Source organism: Haliotis rubra, unplaced genomic scaffold (assembly GCF_003918875.1).
Source record: "Haliotis rubra isolate DU_JTF1 unplaced genomic scaffold, ASM391887v1 Scf95, whole genome shotgun sequence".
Classification (NCBI taxonomy): Eukaryota; Metazoa; Mollusca; class Gastropoda; order Lepetellida; family Haliotidae; genus Haliotis; species Haliotis rubra.
This window is the reverse complement of record NW_025767690.1, coordinates 1046537-1069615: the sequence shown is the minus strand read 5'-3', so window position 1 is coordinate 1069615 and position 23079 is coordinate 1046537. Positions and strand designations below refer to the sequence as shown.

At 40.2% G+C, this 23079-nt stretch overlaps 1 protein-coding gene across 1 annotated transcript; it reads right to left on the bottom strand.

The window, feature by feature from the left end:
• Positions 1-3667: 3667 nt before the first annotated feature.
• Positions 3668-22719, bottom strand: LOC124264933 (sodium- and chloride-dependent glycine transporter 2-like). Its single transcript, XM_046699715.1, has 13 exons — positions 22607-22719; positions 18000-18131; positions 16706-16988; positions 15787-15919; positions 14863-14997; positions 12192-12295; positions 11640-11764; positions 10870-10982; positions 8416-8544; positions 7909-8008; positions 6942-7042; positions 4622-4792; positions 3668-3917 (listed from the first exon to the last, which is right to left on the bottom strand). The coding sequence occupies exons 1-13, from the start codon at positions 22620-22622 to the stop codon at positions 3720-3722; spliced, it is 1740 nt and encodes a 579-aa protein (XP_046555671.1). The 5' UTR covers positions 22623-22719; the 3' UTR covers positions 3668-3719.
• Positions 22720-23079: the final 360 nt, after the last annotated feature.

Genomic DNA, 23079 nt, shown 5'->3' with positions numbered 1-23079 from the left:
TGATGCACGGTCATTGCACTAGACATTTTATTACTCTCTTATCTCTGCTTTTCAAGCTCCTTGCAGTGAAGCGGATTCGCGTAATGTGTATTAACGTTGCCATTAGATGTACATAATGTACAGAGCCCAAACACAAGCAACTCATCAGACAGCAACAAACAAACTTACAGAAAAATATTGACCAATCACTTCCATCATACAAGCTTAGAACTTATCAAACATAGTCCATAGATATAAAAAGAGAAAAACCTTTCCATACTGTAGAACAGTACCAAATCTATTTGGATATGAGCAGATGGAGACAACGTTTCCGATAATGTGAGAACATTTAAAACATGGTTTTCCTGAGGAAATCCTGAAGGGGAGAGCTTTTTTTTAAACATTAGTGCTAAAACATTCAGGAAAATATCAATATCTGATTTGACGTAAAGCGAAAAGCTGTTCGTCCCTTGAATACTTCCTTCGGGACGTCTCAGTTGGATTCCAACCCGTATTCAGAGGAACATTTAGTTATGTTAAGTTGTGTATCCTTAACTTTTTAAATCTTAATTGTTGCTCGTTATGATCAATATTAATATCCATCTTCATTCAAAATATTCTTTTTAGAACTGCCATGGATGCTGCCTGCCTCACAACGCACAGATGCATCCCTCGTGGTGTGTTTTTGATATACTGATGTTTGACTGGACCAAGGAGATCCTATTTCTCCATATTTCTTACTTATCTGCGCCGAATTCTGGGTAGATATTTATACAGCTACAATTTACTAAGGGAGTGACAGCAGGTTACACTCACTTGATGAGTTTGTTGACGACAGTACCTGGTTCGGAATGGTAATAGAAATATGTCGGTGCTTTGCTCGATCAAGATTCAGAGCAAAAGCTGAAAAAGCTGAACTTCATTGGTTGGATAAAAAAGAAAAGGATGAGAATCCAGCGATGCAAGGATCAGGCACTGAACTGGGTGCATTCCTGTAACCTATTGTGATATATTGATATGGGTTTTCAAAATGTGGTTGGAAATAATCACAAAGGATACTTCACTAATGCTGAAAAATACAACAAACGAAATATCACGTCCTAACACGGTCCTCAAATCTTTACTGAATCATTGACATGCACATTTTGTGAGAAACGGGTGCTAACGTGTTTAAACGGTCCCTTCTAAAATGTTTCTCCCGTATTTCGTCTGGTGCACCAAAGTCTGTTCCAGTGTGTAATCGATATGTGCTAGTCGCTTTTTTATTTGCAAGTATATAAACACCTTAGTCAAGCATCCTGAGTAGTCTGAACCCGTGAAGATCCGGGTTAGAATTGATCTTCAGTAACCCATGCTTGTCGTAAAATGCGACTAACGGGATCGGGTGGTCAGGCTCGCTGACTTGGTTGACACATGTCATCGTATCCCAGATGTGTAGATCGATGCTCATGCTGCTGATCACTGGATTGTCTCGTCCAGACTCGATTATTACAGACCGCCGCCATATAGCTGGAATATTGTTCAGTGCGGCGTAAAACTAAACTCACTCACTGAGAAGTCTGGGTAGTTCTCAGACGAAATATGTTATACTTATATGGAAGAGAAATCTTGAAAACGGTATACATAATAAAATAAAATGCACTATTTACGATAGAGGAAATGGATTAAGCAATTCTCTGCAGCGCAAAAGTAGATTCTATTGACGTTATACAAGTCTGATCAATTTTCGAATATAATGTGACAGAAATCGATGCAGGTTTTGCCATACCACGTACCTTGAACTACAAATGGTATTTTTAATATGATACAATAGTATATGTAGAGTGCAGCGTTTCTTTATTCCAGTTTACGAAACAAACTGAGTCTTAAACTAATTTGCATCCATGATATACACATACTGATCAATTATAACATATCCTCGTGTTGTAGGTTTTCGGACACTTTAGAGCATCCACTGTTGTCAAGATTATCGCATGAATTATTGTGAAACATGTCAATAACTTATGAAAGGTAACTTTATCCTGAACACAAGCCATCATTCAAGAGTTTGCAATGTCTGTGCGTTTTAGCCCGAAAGAGCACTACCGTCTGAAAACGAAACCTATGATTCAACGATCGTATAATATTAAGAGTGGCCACCTCCAGTATTTCATATAGATTGAAATGAAGCTGAAATACGTTTATAAACTAAATTCTAAACAGTAGGATCTAAACACTATTACATGAAATGAGTTGTTTAAACGTTTGTATGTTTAAACGTTTGTGTTTAAATTTTGTGTTTCTGTCTATGAACAGATGCGTTTATCAAGAGGGTGAAAAAACAACCATTTTAAACGTTTGTGTTTCCGTCTATGAACAGATGCATTTGTCAAGAGGGTGAAAAAACAAACAGTTTAAACGTTTGTGTTTCTGTCTATGAACAGATGCATTTATCAAGAGGGTGAAAAAACAACCATTTTAAACGTTTGTGATTCTGTCTATGAACAGATGCATTTGTCAAGAGGGTGAAAAAACAAACAGTTTAAACGTTTGTGTTTTCTGTCTATGAACACATACAAGTTTCAAGAGTGTGAAAAAACAAACACGTTAAACGTTTGTGTTTCTGTCTGTGAACACATACAAGTTTCAAGAGGGTGAAAAAACAAACGTTTTAAACGGTTGTGTTTCTATATATATATGAACACGTACAAGTTTCAAGAGGGGAAATAGACAAACGTTTTAAATGGTTGTGTTTCTATATATCTATGAACAGATGCATTTCCAAGAGGGTGATAAGAAAAGTGCCCAAGGGCAAATAAGGCAATACTTTTGACTATGGCATGAATGATTGTCAATCTTGTCCCTCGCACTTCAAAGTGTTTACCGGGTGACATGAGCGGCCTGACCTCACCCCCGGGATAGGCTGACCTCACACATACAGGTCTACAGTAATCGTCAGTGTTCGTTATACGGACAAGGTATGATTGATGGAAACACACTGTTCTTGTGACAGAGCCAGTAGTGTTGAAAACATAGTGAGTGAGTGAGCGAGTTTAGTTTAATGTCGCTTTTAGCAATATTCCAGCAATATCACGACGGGAGACACCAGAAATGGGCTTCACACATTGTAACCATGTGGGTAATCGAACCCGGGTCTTCGGTGTGACGAACGAACGCTTTAACCACTGTGCTATCCCAACGCCCCTGTTAAAGCATAACCTCACGTATGTAACGGTTAGGAAACTGTTACACGTCGAGTACGGAACACGAGTGGGTCACGAATGGATGACTTTGGATTTAAGGCAATATGAGTTACCTCCCTTCCCCATTTCCTTTTTCCTTATCTCGACATTTGACTGGTCGCATTTATCAAGGGGAGGTAAGTTTAGATCGCTAGAACTATGTTAACGTTAGCGTCAAAAAACATTTATCAATCCTGCGCACACAGAGGATGACGGTTATAATACATGATTTAACATGAAAAACAGTTGCATATATCAGGCATGGCAGTATGTGGTTCCCTCATTGTTTCAACAGTGATCAGACAGTGATTAATTCCTAGACGTAACGGTATAAATATACAAAACAATTGACAACATTTTCACATATTTTCACCGTACATCATGAGATCGAATACAGTCAAATTCCGATGAGTCGAATGCCGGTGTCTCGAATATTATGCATAACACGAAGTACCTGTCGGTAGTATTCAGCCTATATGCATGACTGCATATCTGAAGTTTGACTGAACGTCAATATCTTCAACTTTCAGTCTCAGCATTGTCTGCATCCACGGACAAAAGCCCCCTTTTTGGGTCTTTTTGCCCCCTGTCCTCAACGTTTTCGTCGTCGTTCTCATCGTGGAATTTTGTGCAGATCTCCAGCGCGACGTCACCTGGGGAGTCCTCTGCAGACTGAAGGTGCCATTGTCTGTTTGGCGTCAGTGACGTGCGCAATTTCTGAAAGCATTTACTTTGATTAAAATATTATGATTATTTATTTACAAGAACATGCATGTAGTTGTCGTACAATCAGGTCAAATTACAATGAAGTCACAAGAGATGAATGTTTGGGAGAATATCCAAGCATCAACCAAGTATCCTAAAAGTGCTGGGAAAAAACACGGCCTTTCTGGGTTCAGAACACCAGAAATAGGCTTCACACATTGTACGCATGTGGGGAATCGAACCCGGGTCATCGGTGTGACGAGCGGACGCTTTAACCACTAGGCTAACCGATCATTCCCGAAAAAGGATGGAAGCAAAAGCTCAGTTTTCCGTATATATTTGCACAGTACTCCAATGTCCCTGTCTCTCGATAGTCTGCTGGTGCTATATGTTAGCTAGTTAGCGCATTTTTAAACTGAAATTTGTTACAAAATAATGGAACACACACACAAAAATTTAAAATAGAGTTTTTGAACTTATCAAACTATAATCGAAGTGACAGCTAAAACTCGATCTTCTTTTTGAAAAATAGACAATTAATTCCAAACCATCGAGAAAATGTGGTTGTGAAATATTAATATTTACGTTACCCAAGCGGCACGATTAACTTCGGTTCGACAGTAGTGTAATGGACATACATGTATACATCAAATTTAAAATTGTGTTTTAATTGTGGTATCGGTTTGATAAAACAGAGAACGGGTACTTTAGCTTACCTCTTTTAGTGTACTTCCTGGAGTCTGGTATACAGTCCAAAGAAACACCACCGGGAATGGAAGGATTGATGCACTTGATATCGCCCATCCCAGACCTGTGGCCCAAGCAGGGTAGATGTAGTCTCCGTACTTAGGAGGCCGGTACGAATAAAGCGAATAGCAGAAGACGATCTGTAATAGAAAGACCATTGATAGTTTGTGGTGGAACCTGTGGCCCAAGCAGGAAGATCTGTAGGGATTGAAAGACCATTGATAGTTTGTGGTGGAACCTGTGGCCCAAGCAGGACGATCTGTAGGGATTGAAAGACCATTGATAGTTTGTGGTGGAACCTGTGGCCAAAGCAGGACGATCTGTAGGGATAGAAAGACCATTGACAGTTTGTGGTGGAACCTGTAGCCCAAGCAGGACGATCTGTAGGGATTGAAAGACCATTGATAGTTTGTGGTGGAACCTGTAGCCCAGGCAGGAAGATCTGTAGGAATAGAAAGACCATTGATAGTTTGTGGTGGAACCTGTAGCCCAGGCAGGACGATCTGTAGGAATAGAAAGACCATTGATAGTTTGTGGTGGAACCTGTGGCCCAAACAGGAAGATCTGTAGGGATTGAAAGACCATTGATAGTTTGTGGTGGAACCTGTGGCCCAAGCAGGACGATCTGTAGGAATAGAAAGACCATTGATAGTTTGTGGTGGAACCTATGGTCCAAGCAGGAAGATCTGTAGGAATAGAAAGACCATTGATAGTTTGTGGTGGAACCTGTGGCCCAAGCAGGAAGATCTGTAGGGATTGATAGTTTGTGGTGGAACCTGTGGCCCAAGCAGGACGATCTGTAGGGATTGAAAGACCATTGATAGTTTGTGGTGGAACCTGTGGCCCAAGCAGGACGATCTGTAGGGATTGAAAGACCATTGATAGTTTGTGGTGGAACCTGTGGCCCAAGCAGGAAGATCTGTAGGAATAGAAAGACCATTGATAGTTTGTGGTGGAACCTGTAGCCCAGGCAGGACGATCTGTAGGAATAGAAAAGACCATTGATAGTTTGTGGTGGAACCTGTGGCCCAAACAGGAAAAGATCTGTAGGAATAGAAAGACCATTGATAGTTTGTGGTGGAACCTGTGGCCCAAGCAGGACGATCTGTAGGAATAGAAAGACCATTGATAGTTTGTGGTGGAACCTGTAGCCCAAAACAGGAAGATCTGTAGGAATTGAAAGACCAAAGCAGGACGATCTGTAGGAATAGAAAGACCATTGATAGTTTGTGGTGGAACCTATGGCCCAAGCAGGAAAGATCTGTAGGAATAGAAAGACCATTGATAGTTTGTAGGTGGAACCAAGCAGGACGATCTGTAGGAATAGAAAGACCATTGATAGTTTGTGGTGGAACCTGTAGCCCAGCAGGAAGATCTGTAGGGATAGAAAGACCATTGATAGTTTGTGGTGGAACCTGTGGCCCAAGCAGGAAGATCTGTAGGGATAGAAAGACCATTGATAGTTTGTGGTGGAACCTGTAGCCCAGGCAGGACGATCTGTAGGGATAGAAAGACCATTGATAGTTTGTGGGTGGCCCAACAGGAAGATCTGGAATAGAAAGACCATTGATAGTTTGTGGTGGAACAAGGACAGGGAATAGAAAGATCTGTGGTGGAACCCTGTAGCCCAGGCAGGACGATCTGTAGGGATTGAAGACCATTGATAGTTTTTGTGTAGTGGAACCTGTGGTCCGAGCAGGAAGATCAGTAGGAATAGTGATAGAACCCTGTGGCCCAAGGAAGATCTGTAGGATAGAGATCTGTAGTGGAACCTGTGGCCCATCTGTAGAATAGAAAGACCATTGATAGTTTGTGGTGGAACCTGTAGCCCAGGCAGGAAGATCTGTAGGGATAGAAAGACCATTGATAGTTTGTAGTGGAACCTGTGGCCCAAGCAGGACGATCTGTAGGAATAGAAAGACCATTGATAGTTTGTGGTGGAACCTGTGGCCCAAGCAGGATAGATATATTACCCGTACTTAGGAGGAAGGTACGAATACAGGGAATAGCAGAAGACGATCAGTAGGAAAACATTGATAGTTTGTTTGTGGTGGAACCTGTGGCCCACAACTTGGTTGATACATGTCATCATATTCCAGTTGTGTAGATCGATGCTCATGCTGTTGATCACTGGATTGTCTTATTTACAAACCGCCGCCATATAGCTGGAATATTGCTGAGTGTGGCTTAAAACTAAACTCACTCACACTCTTCAAGGATCAGTTAAATAATGTCCCGTTTGGAGTGACAGTTAACAAGCATCCTCGCGGATCTGTGTATTAAGCTCACCATCAGCAACACAGGGCAGATGAATCGGATTGCAATCATGATGATCCTTGGAGCACTTTTCCCCCACATGACGCTGATGTTACCTTTAAGTCTCTGTATGCCTGCATTAAAACGAGAGAGAAGACACTGACATGAAATAACATTACCGCATACACCCTGTATTAAATGACAACATGTTTGTTTGTTTAACACAAACAACCACGTCCCTACAAGATAAACCAACATCGGGGTCAGCGAGCCCGGTAATCTTGTCTACTACGCTGTCTCGCACGACAACTATTGGTTACCGGGGTGGTGGTGGTGGTGGAATTGGGTTTAACGTCGTGCTTGAGAATATTTCGTTCATATGACGAAGTGCATGAATGTGTGTATGTGTATGTGTGGCAGCTTGTACTAACCCAGACTGGAGCTGGTTTTATAGTGCTAGCCCACTGAGATACCATGCCGCAGTGAAGCATGAATATCCGACTCAGACACATTATACTGACTCCGAGCCGACCAGTCCTTGTTGTACCCATTAATGCCGAGCACCAGGCAGGTAGCAACAAGTACCATATTTCAACGTCTTTTGGTATGACGCGGTCGGGGATCGAACCCGCGACCTTCCGCATTCCGGGCGGACGCTCTAACCACTACACCACGGAGGCGGTCTGGTTACCGGGGACCAAATCTAAACCGGAAACTTCACAAAATATAACTATGCCTTGCAACAAATTTGATTGAGCCTTACAAATAATTCAAGTATTTTCTCGTTGGTTTAACAGTTTTAACTCCACAGTTCCGGAAAATAATGAAAATTGCAGGAATATACTCGATATTTTCGTAAACATATTTTTAGATTCAGAAAAAAATAATTGAAATAACGAGAATATAATTGAGGAAACGGGGTGAAAATGCAGGTTCGCGAACCTTATTGAAATATGGAGGAATCGAAGCAGCGATAAAAACAATTAAATAAATGACTTACCATAAAACCAGCCAACCACAACGCACTCCAACGTGGCGTAGAGAGCAAGAGAGGGGAAGTAGGCATACCAGTCAAACAGCGTCAGTACGTAGATGCCACCCTGAAGTATTGAAGTCTAAGATGCTTCAAGAAACATTCTGTGTGTCGTCTCACTATCAATAGTGGATGTGTAGTTTACCGAGAAAGTGTAATCCCAAATATAACATGTATGACATTTAAGATATACAGCAACGTGCAATTAAATATACATGTTCATTTTTCATAAAAACAGACACACCATGGACAGAACATGTGCATGATGGCAGTAAAAGTACTGATTGAATTACCATGAATAACGTACGTGAGTGTAATACAGTTTTGATCAACAGACACATACTTATGGTATAGTAGTAACTGTGCAGGAGTATCTGAAATGTGTCGTTTGTGTTACTATGTACATACGTGGGTGACTCAACACCGTTAAACCAAGGAGATCATATGAATATCTTTGTCAAGTCCTGAGTGTACCTGTGTGATAAGCATGATGCCCATGAGGAAATTGCTCAACAGAATCCCAGCAATAACTAGCCGACGTCTCCTGGCTATTGTGGGGAAAATATCCCCAAACGCTTCCATCAGTATATCCACTGTAGGCACCTAGAAATACATTGGTATGATATTGCCTATATTCAAGAGCCTTGGCCGACCCTAATAACTAACGGGGAATTACGCATCTTAATGTCACTGGAAAACTCTTCACTGCTGTCATAGATAATCGCTTGCGCAAATGGGTGGACATAAATGAACTACTTTTGGAGGCACAAACTGAATTTAGGAGTAATTACACAACTACTGACAATGTATTTACTCTACAGGATATAGTAACAAAGTACCTATCTCGAGTTAAAGGAAGACTCTACTACGCCTTTATAGATTTCCAGAAAGCGTTTGATTTTGCTGAACGGACAAAAAACTACTTTATATTTTGTTAAAGAAGGGTTGCAACGATAAAATGTATAATATTCTTGTCAGTTTGTATTCATCTGTGAAAGCTTGTTTGAAGCCTGACGGTATGAGAACAGATTGTTTTATGACATCATCGTGAGTCAGACAAGGGTGCATTTTAAGTCCGCTTCTGTTTATATTTTTTATTAATGAACTTATTACAGCTGTATTTAGGCCATGTAAACATGGTATATTTGTTACTCAAGATATCGACGACATTATGATGTTATTGTTTGCAGATGATGTCAATATGTTCTCCTATACAGTTCTTGGTCTCCAACAGCAACTTGATGTGTTGTATAACTTCTGTAACAACTGGGGACTTCATGTCAATTTGAAAAAGACAAATATTATTGTATTTCAAAATTGCGGTGTATTGAAACGTAATGAAAACTGGTACAATGGGGGTTCTCAGTTGAAGTCAGTTACTTATTATAAATACTTAGGTATAATGTTGTCATCTAGATTGAACTGGTCTATGGCTTGTAAAGTATTAGCATCTCCAGCAAGGAAAGCATTACATTCTATTTTCAGTCTGTTTAGAAAAACTTCATACATGTCTTTCAAAACTGCATGTAATATATTTGACACAAAAATAGCCCAATATATATGGAGCTGAGGTATGGGTATTAGAATACCATAGTAACACTGAAACAGTTCAAACTACTTACTTTAAACGTGTTCTCTCGATTGGTAAATATGCTTCAAATAAGGCTGTGCTTGGAGAAACCGGTCGTTGTAATATGTTTGTAACTAGTAAAATACGAGCTGTTAAATATTGGATAATTGTTTACATACATCTAGGTATCTATATCAGTGCTATTTAATGCTTAAGTCAATTGATGAAAGTGGTAAGCATAACTGGGTCTCGCAAATTCGCTCTTTATTGTTTGATTGTGGTTTTTCATTCGTATATTTTTGCCAATTTGTTGGGAATGAAAAACTATTTATACATAATCTACAACAACGCTTATTTGATATATGTGCATAGGATTGGCATAATAATATTTCTTCATGCAAATATCTGTCATTTTATGCATGTAATAAATCAGTGTTACAACCTGAGTACTGCCCGTAAAACATAAATGTTAAATCTTTAAGAAAAAGTTTATGTAAATTCAGAATTTCATTATATGTTTTAAAGATTAATGGATATCGCAGATTAAAATCATGCGACGGCAATATTGTGGATATAGTATGTAAAAGTTGTGAATGACTTAAAATTGAAGATGAGTACCATGTATTCTTTTTTTGCCCAAAATATACTCATATTCGGGAGACATTTCTACCATGGCTATATATTAGTAATGTACAACCTAGAAGTAAGCAAATTTTGATATCAATTTTGAACTCAACAAATATAAACACCATTGAATATGTTGCCTTGTACTTGAAACATGTTTTCCTCATACATAATTCCTGTAAATCAATTGACTAAGTGATTAAAATTGTTATTGTAATTATACAATAGGCCATTTGGCCAATAATACCGAAATAAAGAATCTTGAATCTTGAATCTAGAAATAATATCGTCATTCAATCGAAACTATTTATCCTGTGCATGCTTACCTTTCTCACAAAATAGACGCTCGAACAGAGTTCAATCGATAACGGTTGTACAGTGTTATTATTTACACCCAAGACAGAAATCTTAGATACAGGAAGTTGGTTTGGCTGGTTGGTTTGTTGTTTAACGCCGTACTCAGCAATATTCTAGCTATATGGCGTCGGTCTGTAAATAATCGAGTCTGGACCAGACAATCAAGTGATCAACAGCATGAGCATCGATATACGCAACTGGGATACGATGACATGTGTCAACCATGTCAGCGAGCCAGACCACCCGATACTGTTAGTCGCCTAACGACAAGCATGGGTTACAGAAGATCAATTCTATCCCGGATCTTCACGGGTGGAACACCACTGTGAATAGTTGTATTATTTTTATAAGTTATAGTTTGAGATTACGGTTGGTACCATTGAATCAATTTCCAGTGCCATCAACATCACAAAGGTCAATACAGACCACAGCTGCGGCAAGGGGAGGTAAGTCAGGATTTCGGGGAAGACGATAAATCCAAGGTTGAATCCTAGATATAAACACAGATATGATTAATTGTTATGTTGCGTGATGAAATTATTCTTAGTATTTGGAATAAATAATAATAAACATGCTAAACGCTATCCTAACTCTCAATCTCTAGTAGGGATTGCTGGGCTCACTCGAGATCTTTCGTGACAACGAACAAAAGTCACTTGTTCAAGGTAAGCTCAATATTGAGCTTCGTGTGCGTCACTGTGGTACAGGACCTAAGCAATAGAGTGAGTGAGTATGATTTTCACGCCGGTTTTAGCATTATTCCAGCAATATCACGGCGGGGGAGACCAGAAATGGGCCTCACACACTGTACCCATATGGGGAATCGAACCTGGGTCTTTGCGTGACGAGCGAACACTTTAACCGCTAGGCTAACCCAGCACACATCAATATTCCAGCTATATGGCGGCGGTCTGTACATAATCGAGTCAGGACCAGATGTTGTAGTGATCATCAGCATGAGCATCGATCTACGCAGTTGGGATACGATGACATGTGTTACCAAGTCAGCGAGTCTGACCCCCAAAACGCGTCTTTCCACAAACATGGTGCAGCATCTCGCAAGCACAATTAAAACACTTCCAAACCCTTTTTACAATTACGTTACATACGTATTTCCATTGATGTGAAACCTAAGGCTTCTACAAACCTGATGATTCGAATGCTTCAACAGTTACTCCACTTTTGAAGGCAACGTGGCCAACGATTGCAAAGAAGGAAAATCCGACGAAAATTGTAGAAAACAAATCCACAAAACATACGACGATGGCGTCCCTGTTTGAAGAAAATATGTTATATTATTAAGTCGGGTTATAGAAAGGCATATAATCATGAGTCACTGTGTGTTATGTGACATGCATAATTTATTCAACAGTAACTGTTATCAATGCCTCTGGTTAATATCAAATGGTTAACACTGTGAGCAATGATCAGTACCTGTTCTGGGGCACCCTGACAATACATAAGGGGCCGAGAGCTGACCACCCAAGAAACATATTTGGACTCATCTGGGTTTCGAAAACTCGATCAAAGGATTCTTTCAGTACATTGGTTGCAACTTTCAACCACGAATTGTTGTGCCTCTTCTGGGGCCAGAATAGACATAACGGCCATTCAATGAGCAGTAAACTGCTAAGACCTACTTAAGACTTCTCAAAATTGTTACGAATTAGAATGAGTGACAAGGTGTTTAAATGGTTACCTGAAACAGTTGTTATTAGATTTGTTGTGGCCAGACAACGTAATGATATATCCCATTGCAATACCCATCGAGAACAGTGAGAATCTACAGGCCTCTATCCATATCTGTCGCAAAAGAAACACTTTAGTGTTCTTGTTGTTCGTTACAGAAATATGTAATGGGCATGTACCTATCGTGTCTTTAATGTTCGTTACAGGTACAAATTCTTATGACAAGCTACGAGCCTCTATCCATATTTGTGGCAAAAGAAAAATGTAATGGGCATGTACCTATCGTGTCTTTAATGTTCGTTACAGGTACAAATTCTTATTACAAGCTACGAGCCTCTATCCATATTTGTGGCAAAAGAAAAATGTAATGGGCATGTACCTATCGTGTCTTTAATGTTCGTTACAGGTACAAATTCTTATGACAAACTACGAGCCTCTATCCATATTTGTGGCAAAGAAAAATGTAATGGGCATGTACCTATCGTGTCTTTAATGTTCGTTACAGGTACAAATTCTTATGACAAAATACGAGCCTCTATCCATATTTGTGGCAAAAGAAAAATGTACCTGGGCATGTACCTATCGTGTCTTTAATGTTCGTTACAGGTACAAATTCTTATGACAAGCTACGAGCCTCTATCCATATTTGTGGCAATAGAAAAATGTAATGGGCATGTACCTATCGTGTCTTTAATGTTCGTTACAGGTACAAATTCTTATGACAAGCTACGAGCCTCTATCCATATTTGTGGCAATGTTCGTTACAGAAAATGTAATGGGCATGTATTTGTGGCAAAGAATGTACCTATCGTGTCTTTAATGTTCGTTACAGGTACAAATTCTTATGACAAGCTACGAGCCTCTATCCATATTTGTGGCAAAGAAAAATGTAATGGGCATGTACCTATCGTGTCTTTAATGTTCGTTACAGGTACAAATTCTTATGACAATATTTGTGGCTAATAGAGCCTCTATGTACCATCGTGTCTTTAATGTTGTGGCAAACTAGAAAATATTTGTAATGGGCATGTACCTATCGTGTCTTTAATGTTCGTTACAGGTAAAGAAAAAAAATGTAAATTCCCTTGTCTTCATGACAAACTCGCTCTAGGTCCAAATTCTTCTGACAAGAGCCTCTATCCATATTTGTGGCAAAAGAAAAATGTAATGGGCATGTACCTATCGTGTCTTTAATGTTCGTTACAGGTTCGTTACAAATTCTTATGACAAGCTACGAGCCTCTATCCATATTTGTGGCAATAGAAAATGTAATGGGCATGTACCTATCGTGTGTCTTTAATGTTCGTTACAGGTACAAATTCTTATGACAAACTACGAGCCTCTATCCATATTTGTGGCAAAAGAAAAATGTAATGGGCATGTACCTATCGTGTCTTTAATGTTCGTTACAGGTACAAATTCTTATGACAAGCTTCGAGCCTCTATCCATATTTGTGGCAAAAGAAAAATGTAATGGGCATGTACCTATCGTGTCTTCAATGTTCGTTACAGGTACAAATTCTTATGACAAGCTTCGAGCCTCTATCCATATTTGTGGCAAAAGAAAAATGTAATGGGCATGTACCTATCGTGTCTTTAATGTTCGTTACAGGTACAAATTCTTATGACAAGCTACGAGCCTCTATCCATATTTGTGGCAAAAGAAAAATGTAATGGGCATGTACCTATCGTGTCTTCAATGTTCGTTACAGGTACAAATTTTTATGACAAGCTTCGAGCCTCTATCCATATTTGTGGCAATAGAAAAATGTAATGGGCATGTACCTATCGTGTCTTTAATGTTCGTTACAGGTACAAATTCTTATGACAAACTACGAGCCTCTATCCATATTTGTGGCAAAAGAAAAATGTAATGGGCATGTACCTATCGTGTCTTTAATGTTCGTTACAGGTACAAATTCTTATGACAAGCTACGAGCCTCTATCCATATTTGTGGCAATAGAAAAATGTAATGGGCATGTACCTATCGTGTCTTTAATGTTCGTTACAGGTACAAATTCTTATGACAAACTACGAGCCACTATCCATATTTGTGGCAATAGAAAAATGTAATGGGCATGTACCTATCGTGTCTTTAATGTTCGTTACAGGTACAAATTCTTATGACAAGCTACGAGCCTCTATCCATATTTGTGGCAAAAGAAAAATGTAATGGGCACGTAATTAACATGTTGTTGATAGTCGTTATTGGTACAAATTCTAATTGTATGTCACTAAGCAAATGGATAAGAACCACAAAAATCATGTTTACATATAATATTACTATCAGCAAAACAGGTACAAAATTCTTATAAAAAAACCAAACGCGTATGTCCATACCTGTGTCAAAAGAAAAAATATGTAATGGGCATGTACCTAATGTGTCCTTGATGTCTGTTACGGGTACACATTCCTACGAAGAACTAATATGCTCTTTCCACATTTGTGGCAAAAGAAAAATGTAATGGGTATCTACTTAACACGTTGTTGATATTCGTTATTGGTACAAATTCTTGTATTTGTATGTTCTTTAGCAAATGGACAAGAACCACAAAGTCATGTTTACAAATAATATGAATATATCAGCAAAACATTTCAATGATATCATTTTAGAGGCAATAATGTCATAAATAAATCGTATCTACTAATGTCTACTTGTTGATAAACGTAATGTCCGTACATTGGGGTCTTGAAGTTTTTCAAATTGTGGGTATATGTAGAAGTAAATCCCGTCCATTGCGCCCGGAAGTAGACATCCCCGGATGAGGAAGACCGTCACCAGGATGTAGGGGATGCCCACGGTGACGTAGACGATCTAAACAGATCATGACAATATCAGTAAGTTGACATTGTTCGTGACGTAGACGATCTTAACAGACCATGACAATATCAGTAGGTTGACATTGTTCGTGACGTAGACGATCTAAACAGACCATGACAATATCAGTAGGTTGACATTGTTCGTGACGTTATCGATCTAAACAAACCATGACAATGTCAGTAGGTTGACATTGTTCGTGACGTAAAGGATCTAAACAGACCATGACAATATCAGTAGGTTGACATTGTTCGTGACGTAGACGATCTAAACAGACCATGACAATATCAGTAGGTTGACATTGTTCGTGACGTAGACGATCTAAACAGACCATGACAATATCAGTAGATTGACATTGTTCGTGACGTAAACGATCTAAACAGACCATGACAATATCAGTAGGTTGACATTGTTCGTGACGTAGACGATCTAAACAGTAGGTTGACATTGTTCGTGACGTAAACGATCTAAACAGACCATGACAATATCAGTAGGTTCACATTGTTCCTGATATAGACGATCTAAACAAACCATGACAATATCAGTAGGTTCACATTGACTGAGACGTAAACGATCTTCACTTGAGTATATACTCCTTAAAGTCTTTGAGCGTCATTTTAGAAGTTAGGAAGTACATTATTGAACAACTTCTTTTATTTCGTGAGTGCGACGTTTCGACACAGATTCCTGTACCGGTGTCAAGCAGGAAATAAAGGAAGTTGTGATCCACAGAGTTTGTTTAATATTCAATAGAGTATATACGCTATGTTTGTAAGTATACCATACCTTTCCTGACACGTTAATCCCTTTAAACACGCACAGGTATACGATGACGTACGTACAGGCCAGGCACCCCGCAAGAGGCCATCTTATACCACCAAGGTAATCCAGACCATCAGTGATTTCCAAAACGTGGAATCTGAAAGTGTGGAAAGACTACATCATTAAATAAATTTGAAATTTAAAAGGGGATTGAGGACAGCACAATGGAAGTCCTAAACAGTTTCATTCAAAATTGAATTGAAATTCAAAATGTATCAAATACCAGAACAAAAACTGTTTGCCATGTGTTTGTTTGTCTGTTTGTTTGTTTGTTTGTTTGTTTAACGCCTGCACTCAGCAAAATATTACAGCTATATTGACGTCGGTCTGTAAATAATCGAGTCTGGACCAGACAATCCAGTGATCAACAGCATGGGCATCAACGTATGAACTGGGATGCAATGGCATGTGTCAACCGAGTCTGAACATGCTATGTATTAACACCTGTCTGTGATACTGGTGCCAACAGTCAAAACTGACGGCCTGGATAATTCCTCACAAAAGTAATCACGGGAATATCTGGTCCAGATTCAGCTATTTCCATGCCGTCGTCATACAGTTGGGACCTGTGAAGATCCGTACGGCGTGAAACAAACCAACAATAACAACCAACCAAACATACAGCTGGAATACTGACAAATGTGGCATTTAGCAACAAACAAACAAACAATCATACTTTAAGTATGAACAAACATATATGCTGTTGAAACACAAAAATCATTTTCAGTCAACCGACACTCATTATACATCGGTGTCTTATCTTCCGTTTTTGTCATTTCCGTCATTGTTGTGATACTTTAATTCTAAACACGCACTTTGCTGGTCTCTGAAATCAAAATTTTACTTTATGTTTATAAAAGGTCAAGGTCGATTTCAGTCTAACCTCCAAAACTCTTCTGCAGCAGTCATTCCAGGAACAGTGATGTTAGTGAAGTTCGGAGTACCTCCACTTATAGCGTTTTCAGTGACGTTAGTGACGTTGGTGTACGTCAGACCGACGACGGTGTCGCCAGATACACATGCTGGAGTGTTCCAGGAGTTGTCACAGTTTGACCAGGGAAGGATGGAGGAGAACGACTTGAACATGTAGAACAGGAACCAGGAGAAGATCACGTTGTAGTAACAGTTATAGAGCCAGGTTGATATTACTATGCCAATTCCAATACCTTGTAAAATAAAACACAGGAATTCATTTTAAACACCTGGTATCACCACTATTTCATAGTGATTTATTAACACATGCTCTGTTATCGTATGACATGGTGACAATCCCTGGATTGTCTGGTTCAGACTCGATTTGTTTACAGACAACATCGTACAGCTGTTATACTGCTGAAACAAATATATACTCATGATATGGTCACAATTGTACAATCGACTCTGCTTGTGGCAGAGATTTCTTATGAATATGGATAGGGTTTTGTCGCTTCTATATAATCTATGCCAGAAGAAGTTAAAGAATATCCCAAATCGGAAGATTGACAAGAGTCAGAGATGAAAATCGGTGTTTTTTAGCAGTATACTTCAATTCATGCCTCTATATTATAAAACATGAATATTCAGAGAAACAATTCAGTTGTTCTGTAACTTCTTCTGAATTGCATGTGTCATGGTATTTGTCAATGGTTATCTTGGAAACTGGGAATTTGTTCCGTGGGTGCCAGACAGACCCCTGGAACCAGGCAGTACGGGTGCCAGAATCTCGCATTCGGCCTTGTTATGTATGTGTCTAGGCTTCCCAAGGCCCTGTTTGTATAACCCGTGAAGGCCCGGGTTAGAATTGGTCTTCAGTAACCCATGCTTGTCGTAAAAGGCGACTAACGGGATCGAGTGGTCAGGCTTGCTGACTTGGTTGACACATGTCATCGGCTCCCAATTGCGTAGGTCCTTGCTCATGCTGTTGATCACTGGATTGTCTGGTCAATATTTGACTATTTACAGACAGCCGTCATTTCGCTGGAATATTGCTGAGTGCGGCGTAAAACAACAACAACCAAGCATGTTCGTCTTCATGAGTGGTAACTCATGCAACTGAAGTTTTCAATGTGGTACCGAACGAACCTAATCACTCACTGTGTTAATTCACTGTTGAGAGACTGGCCATTTACCAATATCATCACAGAATTTATTCCTGGCTATCGAGGTAGAACACTGTAACAATTCAAATACCAGCCTACCTTTGAATGGAGGACAAAGGTTCCAGACTTTGATAAGGCCTCCTTGAGAAAACTGGCCAATGACCATTTCCAGGAATACACACGGAATGGCGGCAAGGATGGTGAAGATGGTGAACACAATTATGTAAGCTCCTGAATATCAATCATACAATAATCATACAGTTAGACCATGAACGAACATATTCTGTCATTGTTTATTCAAGGTACCATCCCTTCTACCATGACACTGAAAAATCTTAGTTTTGATCAAAATAAGGTATCAAAATCCATCCGATATCAAACAGAAAAAACACCAATCTATAGATAGCCTACACAACGATGCATACAGAAAGAATATAAAGGCTCGATTCGAAATAAAAATAATATTTATCTGAGATACTTTATACCCCACATTTCAAAACACGGAAGGTTATCTCGAGTATTAAAACATTGTTTCTTGTTCCTGCCAAGTTCTCCAAGTCAATTCTGTGAATTTAAAATTACTGACCCTCTTTCCATAAGGAATATTGAATCTTTCAGTGATAATTGTACGAGTACCAAGTGTATATTTAACAACATGACCTATTACCCTTCTCAGCAGTCGATTTGTATAAGGATGGGTAGGACTAAGGATGGATAAAACATTCAGAGCACGGGCTAATATATATATGTACTGTTAATTTATGTTAATATATGTCTATAGATAATATAATTATACTGTTATACTTAAGTTACTTAGTGTACAACCCTGATTGTCTGTCACAACTGTTGACAGTCGGAATAGCTGGCTTATCGGTTCCTTTCTGTCAACCGACAACCATGAGACCATTCGAAAAGGTTCACCGGAAGTACTAAGGTTTAAGTTACTTAGTTATACTTAAGTCCTTTTTGTTATGTCCAGGTTAATATACAGAATTCATGGAATCAATAGTAATAAACTCTGTCAAAAAAGAAACGCAACCCCTGTCCTCAGATATGAAAAATTCGTTTGAATGAAGTTATTGCTTCCAAACTAAATTTTATTCGAATGTATTGAAATTATACACGTAATTAATGAAGATTACCATCCAAACAACTGCATTTGTACGCATAAGTGTATTTTATTGCTTATTCCGTCACAACGCATGAAATGACCCTCATGGTGACTTCGCACAAAAAAAACACATGCAAATCATGAAAATGGCAGTTAATGTAGGGGTGTATAAAAGCCCATGTGCTTTCGTATTATATTCATTCATTTGTCGCCGAAAAGCTGTGTTAAAATGCCACGATTGAGTGCTGCCGACCGAAATATCGCCATTGGTCGTGTTCAAAGCCGGAGAAAGTTTTGGAACTGTTGCACGGCACCTAAATGTTCACAAAACAACGATATCCCGACTTTGGAGCCGCTACAACAACTTCAATTTGACCAACGATCGCCCGAGAAGTGGAAGGCCAAGAATCACGACCCCCCTTCAAGATCGGTACATCCGGGTCCATCACCTGCGTAATCGGCATGCCCTACCAACCGTGACTGCCACACAAATACCAGGTTTGAGGAGAGTGTCAGCTCAAACGATTAGGAACCGCCTGAAAGAAGCGGGTTTACGTGCCTGTAGACCAGTTGTTGGACCTGTACTACGCCCCTACATCGACGCCGACGACTCAGGTGGTGCAACAACGTAAGGATACGGACTTTACAAAACTGGAGGCGAATCTGGTTTTCTGATGAATCACGTTTTCTTTTGCAACGTCACGACGGAAGACAGCGTCTGTATAGGAGACGTCATAAACGTTTTGCGCCCATCTGCGTCCGACAGGTGGACAGATTTGGCGGAGAAAGCGTCATGGTTTGGGGAACCATCTCATACAACCAGAAATCAGACTTGGTGATCGTTCCAGGGAACCTGACAGCCCAACGTTACATCAACCACGTGTTAGAGCTTCACCTTCTCCCGATTATTGACCAACAGACACAGATTTTCAACGGGACAACGCCCGGCCTCATACTGCACGTGCAACAATGAACTTTCTGCAGAATTCCAACGTCAATGTCTTGCCATGGCCTTCTAAATCACCAGACCTCAACCCTATTGAACACCTGTGGGATACTCTGGATCGACGCGTACGTCAACGTCAGCCGCCGCCACAGACGCTGCAACAGCTCGCCGTTGCACTGCAGGAGGAGTGGAGAGCCATTCCCCAGGAAAGAATCCGGCGTCTTATCCGTTCTTGTCCAAGGAGATGCCGTGCAGTGATTGCAGCGCGTGGTGCTCATACGAGATACTGAGAAAGACGCCCCCCTGGTGACAAACTGGTGTCTGTGAGATGACTTTTGAAATGACAATTTTAAACATGCCCATCTGGGTTATTATTCTGCCAAATTTCAGACTTCTGTCTTAAATAATAAAAATGCCGTGTCGTCCTAAAACTTCAGATCAAAATCTCTAAAATACAGGGGTTGCGTTTCTTTTTTGACAGAGTTTATATACGTCCTCGATATAGATACGTCTCCGAGGCAATTGCCTCTCCTCATGCAATGTCGCCTCCAATTCACAAACATGTTGTGCATGAGGGTCCCTTGCCTGCAAACGACGACCAAGAATGTCCGAGATGTGTTTGATGGGGTTCAGATCAGGGCTCCTTGCAGGCCAGGGAGAGTCTCAGCAGCTTTAGTCCGCAAGAATTTTCCCACAGCAAGGAAACGATGTGGCCTAGCGTTGTCGTCCATGAATATGGTGCGGGAAGAAAATGGATGGCTATCAAACTGTGGCACAACAACTTCATCAAGAATGTCCGTGATGTCCATCAATGTCTACCTGTACAGTAACCAGTGTCAACTTACAGTCATGGGAGATCCATCCCCACACCATAACTGAGCCTCCGCAAAAGGGATCAGTTGGATGAATGTTCCCCTACTAGCATCGGTAATACGTCTCTGAACTCTCGGACGACCATCCGTAACATAAAGCAGGATCCTGATTTTGTCTGGCAATTGCATCTGTCTCCAGGTCCGAATATTCCAGCGCCAACGAGCAAAACACCACTGTAGCCGTTGCCTTTGATGTACATGAGACGGTCTGTTGGGCTCCCAGAGCTGTTTCAAACGGGGCGGTGGGGTAGTCTTATTGTTAAAGCGTCCGCTCGTCACACTGAAGACCCGGGTTTGATTCCCCATATGGGTATAATGTGTAAAGCCCATTTCTGGTGTCCTCCGCCGTGATGTTGCTGGAATATTGCTAAAAGCGGTGTATACCATACTCACTCACGCGAAAGAGTGCTCGTGGTGAAGGGTCCACGCCTCATGTAGAGAAACAAGACTGCCATCTTCCGCTGGAGTGGTCTTCCTGGGTTGACCTGGTCTTGGTCGATCCTTGACAGCGTCTGTTTGTTGGTGTTTCCGGTTAAGTCTACTGATGACAGAGTGGCAGTAACCAAGCTGACGGATGATGGCCGTGAATGACATGACAGCTGCATGCATACCCACTATCTGCCATCGCAATCCAAATGAAAATCTTCTCCTCGCCATGTTAACGGCCAGGCAGAGGTAGTGCTTTTCATGACATGAGTTGGTAGCATGCTTCTCAAAGCCTTTCAAACTGTAACATTGTTTTTCATTACCTCAAATGTGCTACTAAACAATGGCCCCAGTCATAATAGGGGTGGGTGAAAATACCGGTTAACCGTTATATTGCAATTCGAACATCACAATACGATATATTGCGGTACATTTTTCGCGAACCGGTTCTCCCGATACGATCGGCAATTTCTGTGACCATGATCGGTAATTTTCGTGATGTAGTCAAAAATACTAATAACATTTGTATTTCTTTTATATTATTATACATTAATAGATATTATGTTCATTGGCCATATAACTGCATTTGCGTGACTTTTAAACCATATTAATAAAACAAAATACGTTGGTGCCGGCACTCTTTGTAGGGATTAACAAACCAAAATGGCGGACGCCGCTGCAGACGTTTTTTATCGAGTTGTAAACTTTGAAGCAAATTCTTCAATTTGGAAACATTTTCAATTGATCTCTTGTACATCACATCTGAGTTTCGCCAGTGGCCAGTGGCATTCTTTCAAAAGAAAGGAAACAGTAATTTCATTACCTTAAACCATGTGTGACACTTTCACAATTTATTGCAATGCATATTGCAGTACGCCAACAACATATCACAAAATATCGCAATACGAAAATTTTGGCAATACGCAACCCTAATTCCTATATCATCATAACTGATAGCTAGATCACTATGATGAAATATATTAAGGGTTGCCTTATTGTGTATGTTCCATGTGTAAGTTCCATGTGTATATATGCCAGAAGCATAATATACGTTACAAGGTTGACAACAGAACCGAGGCGCAGCAAACTGAAGGTACAAAACGCCCTGTAAGACCCCTGTTAAATTTGTTACAGAATAACCATTTCGTGTTTTTCATTTTTAAATACTCGGGTTAGATTCCCCTCATGGGTACAGTGTGTGGAACCCATTTCTGGTGTCCACCGCCGTGATATTGCTGGAATATTGCTAAAAGCGACGCACAACCCAACTAACTAACTCACTCACGTTTACATAACTTGAGAATACTCACAGACGAAATTAATTTCAAAACGAATTATTAAGGCGATTTACCTCCCCCATTTCGCATACAGAAATACGGAAACTTGATAAAGACACCGGATGCGATGCTTGATCCGAGTATGGTGATGAGATAGTCGAGGTGATGACGCCAGCGTTCGTGTGCCATGGCTGAAATATGAAGAGGTAGATGGAGACATTTCACACATATATTCACATAGTGCATGTTTCTATATTAAAGGGACGGTGGGGTAGCCTAGTGGTTAAAGTGGTCGCTCGTTACGCTAAGGTTTGCTGTGTTCAAGCCTGTGTTCTGTGTACAGTCTGTAAGTGTCTCAACAACCTTGCCCCTACATATCTCTCATCTCTCCTAACCCAGTATGTGCCTTCCAGAACTCTACGTTCCCAGGATAAGCAGCTCCTCAAAGTACCCCAAGCTCGGCTCACCTCTTTTGGAAGAGGAGTTTTCAACATGTCGCGCCTCTCTTATGGAACTCTCTGCCGCTCCAAATCAAACCTGGACTCTT

Coding starts and splice junctions, on each gene's coding strand:
- LOC124264933 (XM_046699715.1), bottom strand. Junction 16,989..17,999: donor CCTTTGTCCTCCATTCAAAG/GTAGGCTGGTAT, acceptor TTATTTTACAAG/GTATTGGAATTGGCATAGTA. Junction 7,043..7,908: donor TGTGGTTGGCTGGTTTTATG/GTAAGTCATTTA, acceptor GTTTTAATGCAG/GCATACAGAGACTTAAAGGT.